The sequence below is a fragment of the Paralichthys olivaceus genome, chromosome 23, assembly GCF_024713975.1.
Source record: "Paralichthys olivaceus isolate ysfri-2021 chromosome 23, ASM2471397v2, whole genome shotgun sequence".
NCBI classification, from domain to species: domain Eukaryota; kingdom Metazoa; phylum Chordata; class Actinopteri; order Pleuronectiformes; family Paralichthyidae; genus Paralichthys; species Paralichthys olivaceus.
This window is the reverse complement of record NC_091115.1, coordinates 4189682-4212252: the sequence shown is the minus strand read 5'-3', so window position 1 is coordinate 4212252 and position 22571 is coordinate 4189682. Positions and strand designations below refer to the sequence as shown.

The 22571-nt window shown below is 44.1% G+C and overlaps 1 protein-coding gene across 2 annotated transcripts in view; it reads right to left on the bottom strand.

Annotated features, from left to right (window-relative positions):
• Positions 1–22571, bottom strand: part of sema3c (sema domain, immunoglobulin domain (Ig), short basic domain, secreted, (semaphorin) 3C) — a 46413-nt gene that overhangs the window by 22866 nt on the left and 976 nt on the right. The window contains exons 1-2 of one of the 2 annotated variants that reach the window (XM_069520180.1): positions 12453–12592; positions 8423–8599 (exon numbers count right to left, since the gene is read on the bottom strand). In XM_069520180.1, coding sequence (XP_069376281.1) covers positions 8423–8558 — 136 coding nt within the window. In that variant the 5' untranslated portion in view covers positions 8559–8599; positions 12453–12592. Of the gene's footprint in view, positions 1–8422; positions 8600–12452; positions 12593–22571 lie in introns of those variants that run through there. The other variant, XM_069520181.1, reaches the window with a different exon arrangement.

The window sequence follows — 22571 nt, the reverse complement described above, 5'->3', positions numbered from 1 at the left end:
GACCCTGTCTTGATGATGAATTTTCCATTCTTCATTGAATAGTTGAAAAAAACATATGCACGAGTCTTTTTACTATGTTTTAGACATTTTAATATTAAGTGATCAATCAATAATAAAATAAGCTAAAGTTGCAGCCATAGATTGAAGTGAAATCGGCAGAGGTAGTCTGGTGTTGTCACAGTTGGCCTGATGACTGCACATCCATCTCTAAACATGTGCTGTACGTAAAGCGAAATGATCCATGGCTGATTGCAGTTTGGAGTTTCAAAATTGAATGCAGCCTTTGTTTCATGACAGCAGAGTGTACTTCATGTTTGTGCTGTCACGGCAACCTCGAAGAAAAGATATCTGTTGAAAACTACACGCTGTGATCACTGCGGCAGGTAACTCAACATCCTGTAAACCATGAGAGAGTGGATTCGTCACGGACACGGATGCTGGGGTGATAATCCAGAGAGGCGGCGAGCTATCGTGTCCCACAGAGTTAAAGAACGTCCTCTTTTATGTGACTGTGGTGAGAAGCCAAGTAGAAATAGAAAGAAATGCAGGCAACAGGAAGGGACCTGTCATAGTGGCCCTGTTTGTGTGGGAGCAATTAAAGCACAGGGGAGACTGCGGTGCTCTGTTGTGATTATAGAGCCAGGAGAGGAAAGGCAACAACCACCAGGAAGCGTTCCTTGGGTTTTCAACCCGCAGGATTTTCTGACGGTCTAGACCTCCAAAACTGTTTGCATGATCAGATAACCAAGTTTTACAATAAATCTTCACGCAGTAAACAACACTTCCACGCTTCTGATTTGGGATGTCCATACAAGGAATGTTCTGTTGTAATGCCACATCGTAAAATGAGGATTCACAGTGGCTGGAAAATATGCTGGGTCTTTATGAGAGAGGCAACTGTAGTTTTGCACGGCCTGGGTCTGGCATTTAAGAAACATCTGCCAACTCACTGAGCTGGTGTCACTTGAACAGTCTGTGTGTCTTCCTCCAATTTCTTAAGCAACAGCTAGATATGGTAGAACATGGGAGGAAACAGTGTGTCGTGGTTTATTATGAAGGGAAATGTGGTGGCAGAACTGTGGTTGACACTGAAAAACATCTGTATTTGTAAGTTTGGAGTAACCTCATGAAAATCCATCTGTGGAGACTTTTCTCTCGACAAGAAGAGGTGATAAAATCAGCATGGTGCAACAGTGTGGGATGGTTTTGTCAGAACAGTAGCTTAGCCACTGTGAAGCAGGGATGAAACAGCTTTGACTGGGAATCTCGAGTGTTGGTTTTTATTAACACCAGTGTCTGAACACAAGCCAAAAGGTCCCTGCACCTAATTAACACTTCAGGGTCGGACAGTGGACCAATTACAAACCAACCTCAGTGTCTCCAATGCAAATCAGCCCTCATCAATTGTCTTTCTACCTGAAAGGCCAGCATGAATAAATTAACTCCATGCTAAACAGGTTTGATTTCTATTCAGCTCAAGGAGAACCTGCTCTGTGGTTGTCAGGGGCAGCTGGTGGGAGGACCCCCAGTCCCCCTGTCTTGATAAATATATTGAGGCAGGGGCTTATACCGCCCCCCCTGCAATTAATCCATCCTCACAAGATGGAGTGGGTTTCATCATGGAGGCCTGACTTCGAACCCGGTGCCAAATGCCATTGCTCTTTGTCCAGACAATGCCAAGAGCTCTTGGGTTCAGTTCTAGATGGCTGCACTTACGAAACACAGCTCTGGCCCACTCATACATACTGCACCAGTAAAAGACCCTATCCTGGCAACTGACGGGCACCTCTTCAGATAAAAAATGACTATTCCCCAAATGGGACGACCATCTATTTTCCTGGGGGAAACTCGGCCCAAGGCTTTACAGTAATAACTGGTGGCATATACAGAAGGCAGAAGGGAAGTTAAGGTGTCGTTTTAGTGTGAGCAGACCACCCAGGACGTCCGGCGCTGGTTGACAGAGTCGTCCGATTGTCTGTCCAACAGACATACTCCACATTCCCTGGCAGGCAGCAGTCAAAATGCAAACAGCATGCTCAAAGAAACTGTACTGCAACCACTTGTCATGGACGGATGCCAGCACTAGCTTAAAAAAGGAAAACTACATTTGCTGCGTTCATGTCCCAATTGTTGTCTTTCAACATTTATCTATATCCAGACATTCATAATGAGAACCATGACACCGAATGCCGAAGCGCTTATGTATACCCTCTCTCATACTGGTTTCCTGATGCAGACGACATATCTAAATATGACATGTGAGTGTATTTTCACCTTCCCCCCGCTATGTGTATATGTCTGGGCAGAGTGATGTTATCCACCACTAATGTCAACTCCTGGTTTCAGTGCACGGCTGACCTGCTAAGGTGTTGGATAATATTCCCTGTAGGGAGCTGAAACTCGAGATGACAACCTGTTCATCATGCTGCCCGACAGCCAGCTAGTTTTCATCCCTTATGCCCCAATTAGCACCTGGCCTCCCCTTCACATGTCACCAGCCGCTGGTCTTAGACACGGAATCAAACTGTCCCGTCAGCCGCTGGCTTTTAGCCTTGACCTCTCACCTGCCAGCACCAGGAGCCTCCAGTTACCTCACAGTAAATCTGTGATTTTACTGTCTCATAGTGGGAGGGGATTAAACACTGAGGTCATGGGTTTGTTTCTGTTGGTGTTGAGTGAAGGCAAAGATTCGCTGCGAGGGCAACAATTACAAACGCACCTGTTGAAACTTTTGGAGTTGGCTGTGGACTTCAACAAAAGAATGTTTCCATACTGTTTAGTTCGAGCTGCTTAAATACATTTAATTCAGGTCACAGGATTATTTGCAATAAAGGAAATGGAATCAAAACCTTTTACAATGGAGAGCTACAGTATGAGAGTAGCTATGGACAGTTCAATAACCTCCCCTTACAATATGCACTTCACAACAGTAGTAGGAATACAAACAGACTTGCATACATCGTTTCAAGAGATTAGTTTATTGATTCAAGATAATGCCCAAGGATTTTCCAGTTGACCTTGGCTATACTTGAAGAGTTTCTATCTTTGTTCATATTGATGGCAATTGATTACCTTTCAACATGTTGCCGAGAAGGAATAATGAAACATTCAACAAGGGGAGCGAGGTCACGACGCAGGAATGGCTTAACACAGAGGCAGGAGGACGACAGGCTGACGGAGGAGCTGTCAAACAACTCAGGCTCTGTCAGCCCCGAGGCGGTGCAAGCTGGAGCTCATCACGTTTACTAACTCTCCTGCACAAAACCTCCATGCTGCGACTCAGGTAATTAGATAGATATCCCAGGACAGGAGAAAATGCAAACTCATACACCACGAAATTGCTCTCCTTGCCATGTACACACAAGTATTCATCTCAGAAGACACACATGCATTGCTAACCTACAGCTATTTGCAGCATGTCTCTGTATGCCCTTGCTGACAGCTTTGACAGGCCCATGCTTTGCCCTGCCAAGAATTCTTCATGACCACAGAGCATCACTGATTCTACTTCACTGGCTTCATTATGTTTACCACTGGAAAACAGAGTTGCTAATGTGCAGATCTAATATAAGACAGAGGTAGGAAGCTGTCGCATGTTAGAAAAGAATTAGCCTGAAGGCACAGATTGACGACCTTCTCATCTGCCTTAGGCGACTTGACAGCATTGATCTTCAACTCTCTGACCTTTTTCTTGACCCCAAAAGACCACAACAAACCGTGACCCGTCCACTTCTGCTGCCTGTTTCACTGGATACGTTAAACAGCCCATTTAAAGAATCCTTCAAAGGGCTAAGAAGACCTGGTAGGAAAAGAAGACCTATGCATCGAATGATTCTTTCTTCTACTCATTTTTGTTTTAAAGCTGGGACATTTCATCACCTAGAGGTTGATGTAAAATCAGCAAAGACTCCCTTTTTCAGATTAATGAAATGTTAATTAAAGGCCTATAGTAGATCTTAAAGTCATTCAGGTAAGTCTTAATTATTTAAAATTTAAGTTAAGAGAAATATGTTTTTAGTTATTTCTTAACTGTAAAAAAAAAAGAAGAAGAAAGACCAACAATGACCACCCAGTCTGGAATTTTTGCTTTGCTTTGCTGTGGGAAAGATTATATATATATATATATATATATATATATATATATATATATATATATATATAATCTGTGGAAACCCAGTATTCGACGTATCTGCTGCACCACCATGTAGATATTGTTTCAGAACTGTATGTAGCTTGCAAAACTAAAAACCACATAGCTTCAACAATGACTCAGGAGAAAGTTAAACAACTGAAATTTAATAAAGTCAAAGAATGCACATTGAGGCTCATAGTACGAACAAATACACACAATCACTCTCAGACTATACTGACATAGACACACTGCTGAAAACCCTCACCACCAAGTAAACATCGCAGCGTATGAACTCCCCTTTCAATAATGGGGAGCGAGTGGAGTTACAGTAGTAATGAGGCTTGATGAAAGTGCGGAGGGATCCGGTGTATCTGCTCTCTGAGGCCTGGTTCCTGATCACCATGCCTGGTTCTGTTCAGGCTGCCATCGAAGCCCATGTGGCTCATACCGGTGTGAGCGAGCGCTAATTAAACCACACACATCATCTTAATCAATCTTTCCTGCGTGTCCAAAAATCTACATTATCCACTCGAGAGCTTATGAATGGCCCCGTTCACTCTCAAATAAACATCTTTAAGGGTTTGACACACATACTGTATATATTTCTGGATTGAATACTGGAGGTTTGCCAGAGCAGGGTGAGACCACTGATGAGATTAAATGATCCTGATCGTGAACGCAGACCACTTCCCCAACTGCCAACTCTGCGGGATAAATGAGGCTGAATTGTTGATCCACATTTTCTAGAAAGGAATTTTGGCATCAGTGAAGCCAACTGCGGATACAGTAGCAAAACTAATAAGCATCATATTGCTTTACAGCATTAGACCAGCAGGAGGTAATATGGTAGTGTCAACACTATACCAAAAAGAACAGTGGCTTAATGTCTTTGGTAAAGCTGTACGTTGTCTGAACAAACATTAGAAGTATGGAAAAATCTGAAAGCTGTTTTATAATGTTTAAAATTAATTAGCAGTACTATGTTTACACTGTCATCACAGACAGCCTGAATTAAATTGTCTACCATTGGTAATTTATTGACTAAAACCAATACAGCTTTTCGTTAGTTGGCGATTTTTGATACTCTGTGAGACAACACAGATTTTATATGGTACTAAACAGGAATCAAGTTAAATCTCCAGTCCCCACAGTCCGATAAAATAAGACAAGTAAGTACAATGGGCTGCACCTTCTTGTAGTTGACCCCTAACCAAGAGCAAACTCTTGATTGCTAATTGCTAACAGATTTCAGTAGGCTAGTTATGGACAATGCTCCACGAGACCATGAGCACTATATGCTAACGCTAATCATCTAAGAAGTAACATGTCATTCAATTGTCGAATTAGTGTAATAAGGTCAAGTTTCTCTCGTAGACTAATACGTAAGAGTTCAGGGCTGCTCCATTTTTAAAACAAGCCAGAATTCTTGGAAGTGTTTTGGTTTCATTGCTATAAAAGAAAAAAACACTGTTACTGTTCATCTCGTCGTGATGTGACCACTTCTGTTATTACCAATAAATATCAAGAGTTTTTAAAAGGCTTTACAAAATCTCTAAAATCAATCTTAAAGTTTGTTTCTGAGAGAAAATTTGTGCACACAATTGCATTTCGGCCTTGGTCTTATACAGAGAATACATCGAACATGCCATGAAGCAGGCCAAAATAAATGTTGAGGAGTTATTATCTGTTATCAGAAAAGTTCTGGTGTGAGCCTGTGTTTATTTTCCGAGGCACGGAAGAGAAAGGCACTGCTTGAGAGTTTATTATTTGGGTTAGTTGCATTTTTCACTGTTTATTATGCGGTTTTAATTGTGGCCTGGCTGCGTTCGCCTGCAGAACACACGAGTAAGCAGAGTGAGGCAGAGAGGAATGTCAGAGACAGCAACTTCTCCGCAGGACGGGGGGCTTACGCCGGGAGTCCCATGAACCTGCCTTACCCCTGGTTTGGATTTCAGCAGTGACAGAAGAAGGAAAAGGGTGAGGATATCCAAGCGTCTAGATCTATGTACAACACGAGCGTCTGACTCGCCAGTTTATTTTCTTGGTTTAGTTAGTTCCAGCTCAGTTTGCACATCTGGCGGCAGAAGAATTCACACTCCGGGACTAAATTTTTGGCCACCCAGCAGGTGCCAAAACACCTGCGCTCTCTTCCCCCACAGGGACACTGCTCCTCCCGCCCTCGACTATGACTTGCCGTTCATCTTCCTGGCTGCTTTGGATTGAGCCCAGACTCCCTGAATTCTTCCCTGCGTACAGAGACCAGTGTTTATAGAAGAAACGAGCCTCCACCTCAGGCCCTACGAGTCTCCATACATCTGGTGCTCACCCATGCTGAACTCTCCCCTGAAGACAAGAGGGAGTTATGACCCTCATCCTCCTCAGCTCAAAAATGGGTATCGACTCATACCTCTCATTTCTTTAAGCTCAAGTGCCTGATCCTGAGTTGCAGTATAATATGAATTTACACGGAAGTTGGCTGTTTATAGCTTTGGATATACACCCTGCTACTTTACAACCCATCGTCTGCTTGGTCTTGACTCATAAATTCACCTAAATGCATTCTTCTAATTACAGCTCAATAAAAACACACACACATCTAAACACCCATTAAGACTGAAGTCAAGAGTCTGTTAAAGAAATGGTTCTCTGCAGTCAAACTGTCCTTTTATGGTGCTCCCCGAGGAGAAACACGCTTACAGTAAATACATGAATCAAATCAAATCTGCACTGGGAATAACGTGTTGCAGGATTACAGAGATTGGCTCATTTTCAGTATTGTGACCTTTGACCTTTTAAAATGGCTATTTGGAAACTGAGGAGTGAGTGAATAACATGACTAGAGCGCTTAAAACCGAAGAAAGTGATGGTTTTCTTTCATTCAGTCGGTGGTTTGGGCCTTTTTTCCCCCCCTCAGTGGTCATTTAATGACTCACAGCGTGGCGAGCTGAAACAGAGTCGACCATGAGGACAGGCTGGTTCAGACATTTGGAATAAAACAATAAACAATAATCCAAGGAGAACAAAGGGAAAATATGCAGGAATGACACTATGAGCGTGCAAGGAAAGAATGAGCTCAAATTGGGGAAAGACGTGGCACATGGCATATTTAGTCTCAGTCGGAGGATGGAAAACAAAACAGAAGTGCGGCAGCTTCAGCGCCACATTGTTTGCCTTTTCTGACTGTCTGAATGAGTGATGGACAGTCTCAGCTGCTCTGTGAAATCTAATTAGAGATGTTCAGATAAACCATTTTCACCTAAAACGATACCTGGACTTCAATAAAGTAGAGAGTTGTAATTGCCAACACTAGCACCACCCTTCAAAACAAAAGTCTTGCATATGGTTCACATCACAATTTTACCTGCTGGACTTTCCAGCATGAAATATTGTCAAATTACTCACATTTGAGCTAGCTCTGGCTAACGCTACTCCACCGGAAATCACTTCTTGAAGTAGAAGTGATTTCCAGGAAAAGAAAATTGCAGTGTTATCTGGGTGAAACTAATATACTCCAAAGACGTGGCATTGGATCGGTCCATAGATTTGCATACTCGCCGAAGCCTGATCCGTAATCTTCGGCATTATCTGGTATCAGAACATCTCCAGGCCTGATCAACAGCAAGACGTAGTGAGAGGGGATCAAATGTCTCCGTCTGCCCCTGCACACGATCCAACCACTGCAAAAAGGTTTCTTTAACACTCACAGGGGCATGAGTGATCGGACATCTCATCCACACTTATCCTGAACCCGCTTACCACTGAAGTACACTCTCACTTCAAGGGAACATCAAAAATTCATAAAATAATCTCAGTCAAAGAAATTAAATAAAACAGGAGAATCCGAACCAGAGGCAGCAACAATACCCACAGGCATGTAGCACAGAGTGCTGTGATTAAAGTTTAACTAGGAACAGATCCAGGGACGGTCTGATGAGCAGCTCCACCTCCTGCAGAGCTTTGACTCTTTGCTTACATACAACAGGACAACGACTGGAGGAGGCCAGTCCGAAAACAGCTTCAAGGCCTGAGGTGTGTTTGAGTTGGAGAAGTTAAACTATTTGTGATCCAAAAAAACTGCATTGTTACATAAGATCTGCAAAGCCTAAGTAAGCCGTTATTCCATTATCACGTAGCCCCCGGCTAACCTTGATTATCGGCCATTTGTTTAACATTAGCGCTAAACACATGGCTCCAGTGCAACTTTCTTCCATCTGCAGCGAGACACAACAAGCGGATAGAGGCCATGTGGACGGTTTACAATCATTTTCAGGTGTGCATACTTCTTCTTACCTTCGAAAGTAAGGAAGACTCTCGGCAGAGGCTGTGGGAGGCAGGAGACCTCGGTGGAGAGGAGCGAGAGAGCCAGGAGGGAGAGTAACACAGCTGACACCAGAGGTGGCCTGGTCACCACCTCCGGCCTGCCCATGACTGCGCCGCCGCTCGGGATCTACGACCGGTCACCGCTGCCTGTTGGAGGGAGTTCGGAGAGGAAATCAGGGACTTAGTTTTCCAAACTTTTTGAAATCATACTGTTGCAAATTGACTATAAAGATAATCGCATGTTGGGTTTTATCACTTTTGCCTTCAGCCTTTTCTTTCTTCTGCTAATGGAAATGTAAAACTATCATTATACCAGAAGAGCTTTCATGATAGGAATCTACTGGAAACAAACCTGAGGACATGTCTAGGTTAAAATCTGGCAAAATACAGTTGTTGATACTTTGTCTTGCATGACGGGGCCGTGATAGATGTTGAAATATGATCATATTGTCGTTTATTGACCTTCTGGCAGAAAAACAAGCTATAAACAGACACCAGATAACCACTGACTGTAGCTAAAACATACTGAAAGCACACGCGCACGCGCACACACACACACACACACAACCTTCAGTAAGCCCAGTTAAAGCCACTATGCAAGGATTTCACTGGTGCCCCCTTGTGGCGGTATCAGCAAAGGCGCTTTCGCAGATGGTGTAAAGAAAAGAGTAAAATTAAGAAATAGGCTGCCACAAGAACAAGTCTCATTTTTCAACAAGAAAAACTTATTTCAACACAAAAAGATACTAAGATTTCCTACAAGTTTTATATGATTATATATTTATTATATATTTATAGTCGAAAAAATTGAGGTGTAGCCCAAACTGCACTGAATGAAGACATGCTGTAGACCGGGGCACAACATGTCGGTCGAATCACATCTCTTACGATATCCTTGCAGATGTAACTCTCTTAAAAATGGATGAGTTAAATCTGCACAAAAGAGCTGCCGCAGAAACTCTCCCCTCGGCCCTCTCTGGTTCCTTTTCTATATCAGGGCAGGAGAGGCTCAATTATTGATGGCGGCAGGTAGTGTACTGCCTGCGGGGCGCTAACTCCTGCAATCCAAAACTCCACTGCTGGAGAAACACTTGGCTGCTTAAACCCAAACTGGCTGCAGCGCTGCCAGAGGAGGGACAAAAACGACATTTGCACTATAGAGATGAAAACGAGCCTTTTGTTACATGCAAAAAAACAAAATAAATGTTTTTTTTACGTGAGGGTGGATCCCTGCTCTCATGGCTTATAGATGTGCACTGAAAAATTGATGGGCCACGGATAAGAAAGCTGCATGTTTGCAATGAAAATTTCAGTCTCGGGTTTAGTGTACAAATAGGCTGAGATATGGGCGTGTGTGATGAAGTGCAGCGTGACTGATTTACAGCAGAGACGGACTTCTACCGTTCAGGTGCATGAGGACAACATATGGAGAAGTGCAGAGGAAAGGAATCTCTCTGGCTGCATGAGGAGGAATGAAACAGCATGGGGTTTAACCAGCCGGCTGCTGTACTGCAGCCCCCGTCTTACTGCATCTCTCTCACACACACACACACCCACCCTCCCCCAGAGCCTCCCTCAGCTCGGGCGTCTGCAGCTTTAGCCAGAGGCTCAGGACAGCCCTCGTCCTGTTCTGGCTTCTGTCCCTAATTCTTACAGGGTCGGTTTCGCCAGAAATGACAGAAACCCACGTCTCTGTTGTCCCCACTTGCATTTAGTGGTATCTGGTCATGCACAAAGCTTTGGTCCTGGTTAGTTTGTATGTATGTAAGCAAGACGACAGAAAAACAACTGAGCAGATATAAACTTGGTGGAAGGATGCAGCATGAGTGAGGCAAGAGCTCAACACATTTTGGTGCAGATGCAGGGTTGTTTTTTTCCACTTTCTTTGCCATTGCAACATTTCATAATTCATAGATTGTGAAAGATCAGGCGTATTTAGAGAACTGATATCAATGACTCTGTGTAATTTGTTGCAGCTTGATTGAATTGGGAATCATGGTGGAGGTATGTGCTCCGCTGATAAGATTTTTCAGAAAGATGCAGCATTTGTAGATAAATAACCGAGATGTGCTCTTTTTTTTTTTTTTTTCAACTTAATGAAGTCAAGACTACTCCAAGTTTCAAATCCACATTTAACAAAAGGGTCATTTAAAGTTTGACGAGAGTTTTAACTATACAGTTTTGGGAAAAATACCAATTTCTCTGGTGCACATTAGTTCCAGTGTAAAAGGCTGTGGTCTGTGAATTATCCACAGTAATGGGTCCGGAAAATAAGAAAATTACATCCATATTCATTAATTCCATATGTCACGAGTTTATATCCAATGCCACAGATCGGTGCCAGTGCAGTAAAAAGCTTTTTTAAATTTTTTTTATTGTATCTATCGTGAGGCAACAAGTCAGGGTGTGTGTGTGTGTGTGTGTGTGTTTGTCCTTAATGGCACGTCACATTGTTTGCTTTAACCACAAGCTTTTCTCTAATCCTAACCAAGTGTTTTGGGGGATTTTAGGAATTGGACGTTATGAAAGTAAAAATGTGTCCAATGTGGGGATTTGCAGAAATGTCCAGTGTTAACATTCTTGTCCGGTGACGGGGTCGAGGTACCACAAAGTGTGAAAAATGGCATAATTTAGTAAAGTGGCTCGACCCCCCCTGCAGGCTGGGAGAGGTGGGTGATCTCCCCCCGGCTGAAGCTCTGGCACAGAAACGTTGGTCCCACAGCTGCTGAACTCATCATCCGGGGAGTAAGTCACCTTCTGAGCGTCTTGTGACATCCCCACCAGATCAGGTTTAGACTCTATCTCAGTTTCACAAACGCCTCGATTTCTTTGATCATCGTAACGCGAGGGCCCTAATGTGCTTGCCCGCCTCTCTGAGGAAGCCCCGTAATGGTCTCCCATTAAGAGATGCTTCACAGTTTGTTGCCAGGAATGAAAGAGATAATAGATACTTTGAATTATTTTCTAGAGTTCATCAAAATCCAGAAATTCCAGCACAGACTCTTCGCATCTCTGCAAGGGTAATTAAATGTGTCTGCTCAAAGGAGGTCAGAGAGTGAGTGCGGAGCTGTGTTTCCAGTGTAATGATAATTGTGTTTATTTTGCATTCCTTGGCCGACAGCCGAATGAATTTTCCATCTCACTTTCTCTTCCACATGCGTTGCTCAAAAACTAATATTGATTGATATTGATAGCTGAAAACGGCAGAGCTGTACAAGCAAATACCCCTTTTTTCCTCTTCCCTTCATTTTTCCAAACTGGCTCAGTAATTGTTTGGCTCGTGTTAATGCTTTAAACACATGAACACAATTTGGGGACAGGGGAATTCAGGGAGTAAGTTCTCTAAATTTAGGTTTGATGGATCAAATTATTCTGTAATGTCTGTCTATTTTTGCCGGCGAGAATTAAAACTGAAATTGTAAACAAGTCGCTCCCTGTCCCGTCTGTAAGAGGACGATGTGTGTTCATACCACACCCTCCGTCCTTCAGTTGTCAGTGGATCTGTTACAGTCACACACGCCTACAGGGCACGGCAAAGTGTGTGTGTGTGTGTGTGTGTGTGTTTGAAGTATCAAAACTTCCAACCAGCGTGTGGATCTTGTGATGGCAGCGATCACACCCTGTGATCTAAGAAAGTCGGCTTGCACATTTACAAATAAGAACGTGTTTTATAGTAGCAGACAAAGGTCGACCTTTTAAAAGCTGAATGCCCCAAACACATTTTCAGCTGCAACAAAGTCATGTCTCATAATCAGGAAATTTGTAGACAGTGCATCCAGTGAGGGAAATCAAGCGAGCCAGAGCAGACGGGTGGAATAATAATACACAAGATCTTTAAAGGTGAAATTTGGGAAAGCGTCAGGTTGAGTCAGGTCCTCCTCACTGGTTGGACTCTGCACCTGTTAAGCCTGAAGCCCACCACCGCCTCTCTGCATCCCGCCTCAGCTCAGAACAGCAGATAGAAACAGGATTAAAGATCAGTCCTCGGACCAGGACTCACCTTCCAGGAGCTCGCTCCGGTGTGGGTCCCGCTCGAAGAAGCCAGGTACCAAACCCCGACCTGGGTCCTTCCTTTCACACCACGTTGTTTCCAGTCTCCTCCAGTGACACCACAGAAGAAAAATGCTGCTATTCCATCTAAGTGCTCACACAGCCGGCTTGACTGAGTGAGGGAGAGAGGAGGAGAGGAGAGAGGGAGGAGAGCGAGAAGACAGAGAGAGAGCTGGTGTCCTATTACACACTCTCCACTCAAGCCCCCGTCCTCCCCTCCGCCTCCCTCTTCTCCTCCTCCCAAACCCCTCCCTGACATGATCGTCCCCCACCTCCCTCCTGTTAACTACATGTACAGCTCAGAACATGAGGTGGACGACACGTACCTCACACACACACACACACACACACAGAGAACAAGAGAGAGAGAGAGGGTGAAGCCTGAGAGTTCGAACACAATCAGACAAATCTAACAATATATGATTTTCACAGGATGATATGAATTAAAACAGATTTAAAAAGAGAAATTCTGCTCATATTCTTTTGTTCACATGCTCCACTGTTCACGAAACACATCACTCTCCTCAGACTACTTAAATAAACTCAAAGTACAGCGATGGCAGATCACACTTGTTTGACAACATTATTGGGAAAATTACAGGATCGCTTAAGTAATTCAACTTTATCCTGAGGGGGACTTGAATGTCAGAGTCAGTCGGGTCTATCCTCTCTGTGCACAAAGAATATTCAATGATTTTGTGAGTGGTTGTTGAAATATTTCAATCCTGACCATTGTGGTGGACTGACCATGAGAAACCACACCGCCGCCCCAAGAACAACGCAGCGAGCCCGGCTAAAAAGTGCTGATCTGTCCCGATGTTACAGACATTCCCTCTCAAACCTCCTCGACCATTTAGTACATTCAACTGTCATCCTCGTAAAGTAATAACAATCTTCATCCGATGTGGTCAACCATGAAAAACAGAAGATTTGGATATGGCTTTGTCGACCGAAGCACAAACCAGAAGCATGCAAAGCCGTCTTGTACATATAATTTTCAGCCCCTTTGAAAAAAAAAAATAAATCCATTAAATGGGCTCATTGGAGAGAGAGTTTATAATAAAAATGCTGACCCAAACCAAACCTGCATCAACACAATCCCTGCTGCCAACACAGACGTAGCTTCAACACGGGCCCAAACCAGAGGAGTCAGGAGTCTCGAACAACTTGGCTCGGCCGGATAAATGATCGCCGCGGTCTTTGATTGACTGTGTTTCCACGCTGAGCTCCGCAGAGAGACATTATGCCCCGTTTGCATTTTCATGAATGGGTGCGTTTGTGTTACTCCCCCTAGCCTGAGTGTCACATGTCAGTTGCAGGTATGAGCCCGGACGTGAAGGGATTTAGGCTTTAAAACTGAAAGTGCAGCTTATTGTTAAATCCGAAATGTGTGAAACGGAGAAAGAGGGAAAAACAGCCAGAGGGAAATAATTACCCCTCTCCCTGACAATGGAGCGTGATTTACGCCTCTTCAATTAAAATGTCAGCCCACCGGAGGGATGCAGGGTATTCATTGGCCCCGTTGGCATGCCCATCACTGTTGGGAGGAGAAGAAGAATGGAAGGAGGTGGGTGAGCGCTAAATGGAGATGAGGCGCATCCTTTACTATCCCCACGACAGAGCTTCAGCTGTAAATTAACTTAATGAGTGTGGTGAGCCACAAAGAGGGTCTCACAAACAGGTGGAGCGTCTGACGGGAGACATGATTGCAGAGGGTCGTGTCTTTCAGACAGTAAAACGAATGCGTTGTCAAATGTTTTTTTCCCGTTTCATTCCGAAAATATGGCGCTGGTCTCTCGTCACGCAACGTCTGTGCCGCAGCGTCCCACACCTTTGAACGACCTGCGCCTTGTTAGCGCTGCAGATGTTGCATGTTTGTCACACTGATGTTAAACACACAGGCAAAGGTCAGGGGAGCCCCCCCCCCCCCAGTGTATGCACTTTGTAGGACGTCGTTTAATCGCCTGGTTACCCGTCACATGCTAATATACGTCCACCGCTGCTGTAATATTTCACCATGGGTTACTGCTCATATTTCTTTTTACGGTTCGGCTCTTTACTGCTGCGGAGTCTCACTGTGAGAAACATGATGACAACCAATCCGTTTATTTCCTATGAGATTCAAGAAGCAGGTTCAACAGGATGTGTTTTTATTATCCGGCTTCTCTTCACCTAACATCGGACGTGTGACCTGTACTACGAAGACGTGTAGGGAAATGATCGCTGACATTTCAAGCTTTGGTTGATCACAACTAATGACAGGGAGGTTATGTTTTCACCCCTGTGCGTTTGTTTGTTAGCAAGATTGGTGCGGATCTAGGAATCTTGGAAGATTTTGGGTGTTTTTCAACATTTCCAGAGGAAATAATTCATGGATCTTAAAGAAAACACTTTTAGGGAACTGATATCTTTGAATGTGGGATAGTTTTTGCAACAGGATTGAATTCAAGGCGCTGAGATTCATTCTAGTTGCTCTTTTTTTTCCCGTTAGTCTACGAATGATAGAAAACAGCCAAAACTAAGCACGATAGGTAACAAGAGCTCAAGGTTAGGTCTTTAAAGCCTTGAGGTGAAAATGGGAAGTTGTAAAATTAAGATTTACTTTATAAATTACTTCCCAAAAAATACATAAAAACACTTTCTGGATTCCTACAGATCTACACCACCCTTATAAACAAAAGAAACTCCATATCTACCAATAAAAGTCGGATTTTATTTCAAAAACTGCTGTTTCCTCTCCTGCTTCAATCCAAACCCCATTCTCAGTGTTGACAGGTTTATTCTGTTGCAGTTTAATGGGTTTTCCATCTCTGCCCAAAAAATGCATCGGAGCGGTTATCTTGTACAGCAATAAAGCGCTCCATTTAATCCATAAGTGAGCGCTGATACAGATTCAAGTCAACGTACTGCAAGGGAGATATGGGACTTAACAAGTTGACGATTGCTTGATAACAATTATTGAAATATCAGGGGGACCGGTGGTGATGTTTTCCAGCCTGTTGTGTGATTGAATCTCCAATTCAGTGATCTTTGTGCTACCCATAATGCTTCTGGAAAAAAAAACATAACAGATTATATTTTCCCATCAGGGCAGCTGCTGTGATTTTACGTATGTTCATTCCATCTGTGCAGCTGGTGCGTACTTGTGGCCGACACTTGTGAGAGCCTGCGAGCGGGAGGAAAAACCAAAAGGGGCACAGACGTGAATAATGCCTCCGCTAATTGGCTGCCAGGCACCAAAGGGCAAATCTGATAAATGCTAAACAGGAACAGGCAGCGTCCTTCACTTTCAAATAGCTCACTCCCGGAGATTAATCTGAGAGGTTTCGCCGCCTCTGCTGCCAGAGGTGAGGAATCCTGCCAAAGTCACGCTCTGCGTCAAAGCAGCTCCAGAGAAATCCCCCTGCACCTCTTTCACGGTGTCCAAGCATCAGCTGGAATTCATACATTACTGTAAAAGCGCAGCGATGGAGTCGGCACCGCTGAGATCGTGTCGGCTCGGTAATGTGGACTGACGCAGACTGGAAAGTGAGATGGAGTGTGGCCTTCGCCGTGAGACGGTCATTTCCATAAGAGAGGGACGACGGCGCTGCCGAGTCTCAGGCTGCAGATGAGAGTGAAGGTCCAGAACACACAGAAACAGAAGAGGACAAACAGACGAGACAGACGAGCTGGTGAGGAGAGGAAAACTCATTAAAGTGACTCATTTGTCAACTCACTAATTTTTTAATATGAGAGTTTTTCCGAAGCTTAAAAAAAAAAAACACACCTAGACACAGATGTCACTCAGTTCAGTCCAAACCCAGTCGACGCATTTCTGAGAGCAACAACAACAACAACAACAACAACAACAACAGTGGTTTAGAAATGAGGTTTTCATTTCAATTTTCAGTCTTAGTTTGTCACATGGTACGAAGCCACAACTGCTTAAACAATGAACAAGAGAGGAATAGATGTCTGCTCAGAAAACCCCCGCCTCAAAAGTACAATAACTCTCTAAAATATCACAATGATAATAGTACTACTAATAAATATATATATGTATATAAATATTGATTAAACAGGTAAAAAGATAAAGGCCTTGACAAATACCCAATAAGCTTAAAATCAATAAAACCTTTTTTTGGCAGCTGTTGGAAGTTGCTCCACAGAGTTTTGGTTGAGGCAGGTCGGTTGTATCCAGACACGGCAGAGACACGCAGGACGGAGGACGGTGTCTATGTCTTTAAAAAGTTACCACACAACATGTCTTTGAAATATTTCTAAGATAACGTGATCGTACAAGCTTTGTGTGACTCAACACAAAGAGAGGAACACACTGCACCGACCATCCTCAGATCTGTTATTGTGTCTTAATATATCTGGAAATAAATAATTGGAGGAATTTAAAATGAGAACATGTCACATAACACATGACTACAGTTAACCGTTAAATGGCTTTTATTAAGTGCTGTTCCAACGACCACTCAAAGAACTTTATACTACAAGTCACATTCACCCAACCGCACTCTTCTCAATGAGGGCTCAATGTCCTACCACCAAGGACACTGGAGGAGCCGGACATCGAACTACTGACCTTCTGGTTCTTTAAACTTTACAAGGGGACTGTTTGTTTGACCAGGAAATCCAGCGTCATGGTTAGAACACGGCCCATCTGTCGCCAGTTTACCTGACACGGTACCCCCCCACCCCCCCTGTCGCTGCCCATCATTTCCTGTCCTGCACACTTCCATGTCGATGGGTGGGAGGACACGATAAATCAAATTAGAAGTTTTCTCCTTCGGGCTTTTAACTTCCACCGGAGTAACTAATGGAATCTGGATATGATTTATCCTCCTTCCCGTGTTCTGCAGCTTCTGCACTGATACTGGTGAGATCTTAATCGACTTTTTTTAATGTCAGTGGACCACAAGGTAATTAAATAAACCACGTCTATGGTTGTTGTGCTTTTCAATCGGGACTTCAACTCATCTCCAAGCAATTTTCTGCAGCATATTTCTCTGTGATATAATTTCGTAAATCTTGTTCTGATTTGCAGACTCATTAATCATTCTTCAGAGATCAAGTGGATGACTTCCAAAAAGATTACAGCCAAACTCTTTAATTTAGGTGTCACCTCAAGTTGCTTCCAACAGAGCAATGATTTTTCACATCTGATTATCCGCAGCCCACACGCCCGACACATTATTAGGCAGAATAAACTGAAACATGAAAAATATATCAGCTAATACATCAGCTTTTTGTCTAAATGGTGTTGCATTAGGGCTGGACAGAATTCAGATGAGTAACAGAACATGGGTATCAGGGATTTTCAGGAAATTGAAACAGAAAGAGAACCGGGAGTGTTGTGTATGTGGATATTTGGCTCACTGTGCCGATAAGCTAATCACTTCGGGGTTCGACGCGATGAGACAATCGGCCCAAGAGACTCCAGTTTTGGAGCGGGTGGTTGGACTCGGGCGAGTGACAGCTGCGGGGAGGAGAGTCCTGGAAGCAGACCCTGGAATAATGGATTTGCTGGAAGGTGGAGAGGTTGTAAGAATGAGGAGGTCCAGGAGAGCTGCTGGCTTCAGAGATGAGGATTATCTCAATGGGGGGCAGTGGCAACGGTGCTCGTACAGATGTAGAGAAATTGGGCTTTTGGACGACTGAAGCTGTTGGATTCCATTTCAGGTTGTCAAGCGTCGGATGTTTTATTGCCACTGAGGCATCGTGGAGGGATTGGGAGCAGACTGGAGTTATGAGAAGGAAGTGGTGAAAGTACAGTAAATTTGAGCCTGAGATTACAAAAGTGATTAACACCGACGTCCAGATTTTCACTTGAAGACACGTGTTCCTGCCAGGTTTCATTTTGGAAGATAAAAGTAAAATCTCTGGGGAGAATTAAGAGGGTACACGCACGTGGATTTCAATCCACTTGGATGGACCACATGTTGCAGACTGGAGACATGACCTCCTCAGTGCTGGAGGACACAGAAGGTGTCATTGTTCTGCGGTGTGATGACTGATAGCGAGGCCTTTTTATCATTTTATGAGCTGATGGCGAGAAGTCAGAATCAATGAAAACCTTGGAATCGGGAACATTACATCAGAGGGGCAGTGATATATGTGGTTGTGTATAGACTCCAGCTCTAGAATGTTTTCACCGAAACAAAACAATGCTGCTGAATTATTAGTTTTCCAGTGAACTCACTGAGCACCAGTGAGCTGTCTGGTAATAAGAATAAGAATAAAAGACAAAGGTGTGGCACAGAGGAATTTGGACCCGTTCACCACCTCATGCGTGCCCGAGCAAAGACCACAAGCCGACTGGATTTCACCTGCAACTGCATGTTCTGCAAAGTATTGGTAAATAGAACTGAAGTAATCACTGCAACACCTTTCCCGTCATATGTAAAACTATCAGTAGGAAGAAGGAAGTAGTAAAATGAAACATGGCCTGATGGATGTATGCTCTGTGACGTCAGAGGAAAACGGCCACTGTGAGAATGTGCCGTCAAATGGCACATTAGCGTAAGAGCAGCGAAAAAAAAAGAGTCGATAATAATACAACAATTTCATTTTAACGAGCTCATTCTTCTGTTTACTGTCACCTAAGATCACAAATGTTAAAAGGATCAAAGAAGTTTAAGCGTCTATAAAACGACTTCAAGCGTTTTTGAAAATGAATCAAAGTGTTTGTTTCATGTGCGTAAGTGTTTGGTGGCTTCATCTCCAAATGTGTGAACTCTATAATTCTCTATATGCCTCCACGCTCCTTATCATGAAAGACATCCATTCACCGAGCAAACACAGCCACTCAGCAGATGTTATCAGCTAAATAAGTTATTTAAATGACGATGAGCGAGACAAAGACGGCCCTGACTGAGGAGAAAAGATGGTACATTATGCCGCACACGAAACACTCCCATCCTCCCAGCTCTGCATTCTCGTTCAACATCATCATCGCTGAGGCAAATCCATTTTGGCCCGTCGGCTAAAGCTCATTAACTTGCTGTGGCAGTTCCCGTCTCTTTACTCTGCCTCCTGCTGTATTTTATTAAATTTCAAACCTCATTTCCCTGAATCGTCAATGTATCCATCTCTCTTTGTTTTTTTCCAGCAGTGAAAATATCGCTAAGAGATGCATCCTTCAACTGGGATATAAAACATGACAGCATGAAGTTAAAAAAAACAAAACAAGTGAGCACCAATGAGATAATGCTTTGAAATCAAACTTGTGTAAATCTCATTATAATCTCATATGTACTGAACCGACAAACAAAGAAATGCTCTGAGCGCTATCAGCTGATAAAAGAGTGTTTCATCACGTCAGGGCCGTGTTGGTTTAACCTGCAGTTAAACTCTTGGCTCTGCGGGGTGCCAGGTTTGACCAGCGAATCGAAACTGCGATAAGAACTGCGGTGATTATTTTGACAGTAAACAGCCTCAGTGATTGATACAGAGATTCTGCTTAACAATCAGGGAAAATCCTCCAGAGGAAAAAATAGCCTGTTGCAACGAGCTCATTCCTCGGAACCATTCGTCATAATTCAAATGAGTTAAGTGGAAAGTCCAGGATGGAGGCGGAGGTAATTGGACTGTCACTGTGGATATCATCTGTGAGTCCAGATCTCCATGTGGTAAATGGGGGGGGGGGGGGGGGGGGGGGGGGCGTCTATTGAGCTGAATCGGCTCAGAACAACAAGGTCACTCGATAGCGTTCGATGTGTTTGATGGCAAAATATATTCTGTGGGCGTTCCCGCCTTTAAGGAGATCATGTCAGCGTCAGGCCTGAATGGTCATGATCGTCAGATTGAGCCGTCATTAAAAGGGCGGAGGTCACCTGTCTATCATCGACCTGGTGTCAATCACAGGTTTGACCTCGGTGACCGAGACGAGAAACGGAGAAGATGCAGATTCTGTGCTGCCGCTGCAACTTGTGGGACAAGTCAAAACAAAGTGGGTGTCAGTGGGAGAATGGTTTTGAATAAGAGAGCGAGGAAGAAGTAGGAAAAGACCAAGATGTAGCCTGCCCTGGGACCTCTATTACCCACAATGCAACTGCAATACTGACAGTAGGGTTGGAACGATAGCCTCAAGCAGAGATAAAGGGCGTCTGTCTTTGGTGTCAGACGTGCACGGCCTGGAGGGGGCTGCATGTGAGTCAGTTGCTCCAGACATTCTGCAGGGATTGTCCTGCAGGCCTCCTAATTAAATGATAAGCGAATGTCCGAACCGGAACCCATGTTAGAATATAACGTCCCCAGAATTCAGAGTGAATGAGCGGGCGAGTTGCTGACATTTCTAACACACAGCGAATATCTCAGCATGTAGTATTTATAGAAGACGACGAAGATGTTTGATGAGATTTGTTGATAAGGGCAATTAAACATCATATCCTGCCCCCTGCAGGCTGAACCCAGACGCCACCCCTCGCCTGAATCTTACAGATCACGTCTGAATCTACTCGTCAGCTACTTCACAGACTTTACAGAGCTCTCTGCAGCCGCAACAGGCTAAATACATCTTTTCTACCAAACTATACAGGGAGAGACTCAGGAGAGAAGTCATATTATAGCACCGTGTGCACACAGGCCACTGAGGGCTGCAGCCAGAGTTTAATCATTGCCATAGAGCTAAAGTGACTGACTGCACAACTGACACCAGAGACCTTTTTATCTTCAACTGAACTGGCAGATTGGTTCAAACTACGTTCGACCTCACAAGATTTTCATCAAGGCCTAAAAAAGCTCGTGGAGTCAAAACTGCTTCGTGTTTTGACCAGTGCGATTCCAAACTAAATAAAGACTTTTAATGTAATTTCTGACAAACGGTGCCGGAGGAACATTTTGTGCTGTGCGAGGATACAGTACATGGAGGTCTGGCATCACAGGGGTCCCAACAAAGAAGGTGATGCCCACAGAGTGTTTGAGCTGAGAGCTAGCATCATCCATCCCAGACAATGTAAACACCTGAAGTTCCCTAAAGGCTCCTACTCACAATCATTTTAAACACCAGCCGACAGCTAAATGGGACACTTTGCAGCAATCATGGCATTGTTTGAAATATGAGGATGGATGGACTGAGTGAGCGTCGACGGGCTAAAACAACCCTCCTGATGCATCAGCGTTTTCAACCACTTCAATGCATCTAGTCAGGATTCTCTGAGGTTCAGAGGTGAGAACCGTTGCTCTCAGAGAAGCTAGAAACCAGAGGATATATAACCTCATTACGCTGAGAGCCAGAGTTTCAACAAGCAACGGCTGAACTGCCATCAATTTATATACATCAGCAAATTGTTCGGATTCATTGAGGCCGCAACCCCCCACCCTCCACACGCAAACACACTACCTGCATTATGAGCAGATGTGCCAGGAGCCGGAGCCCCTGATCCGGCGATGCATGACGAATGGCTGAATTTCACCAAAGGTCAAGGGTCAAGTTGTATCCCTTACCATCGCCATGGCACGAGACACAGATGCATGATGTCAGTTCAACAGGAAGGTGACTGCAAACCCCCCTGTGAGACCCCCAAGACTGCACTTCACTGCAAACCAGGCGACGGCTCACCATGAACCTCCAGTTCCCAGATCCCCTCCTCAAATTATTCCATCCCAGAGGAGCTGCCCGCTTTCTTCCATTCACCTTCACCCGCCATTCACCTCAATTCCAGCCCCCCAGACGCCCACCAAAGCCAGTCACCTGTGGAAGGAAGCGTATACTACAAGCAGGGGTTCAAATTATGTGGCAGCTTGTAGGTCAGGGTTCCAGTGCGGCCTGGCCTTGTAAAAAAAACCTGGTGCACAGCAGCTCCTTTTTATTATTTATGGAACACTGCACAGACTCGCCACTTAGCGAATACACCCCTTTAAAAAAAAAAATCACCTCTGCTCTCTCACCCTTCCACTAAAACCTTTTCTGAAACCTCAGAAAGTGACTTTGTTCAACAGTCACAAATCTGATCTAATTCACTTTGGTGATGGATGGAAAACTTCTTTATCTGCAGCAGCTGTTGATTTTTACAATCTGTTATCTGCCTCATCACTGGACAAGAGCTGACTTCAAGCAGCTGCTCTCACACTGGGA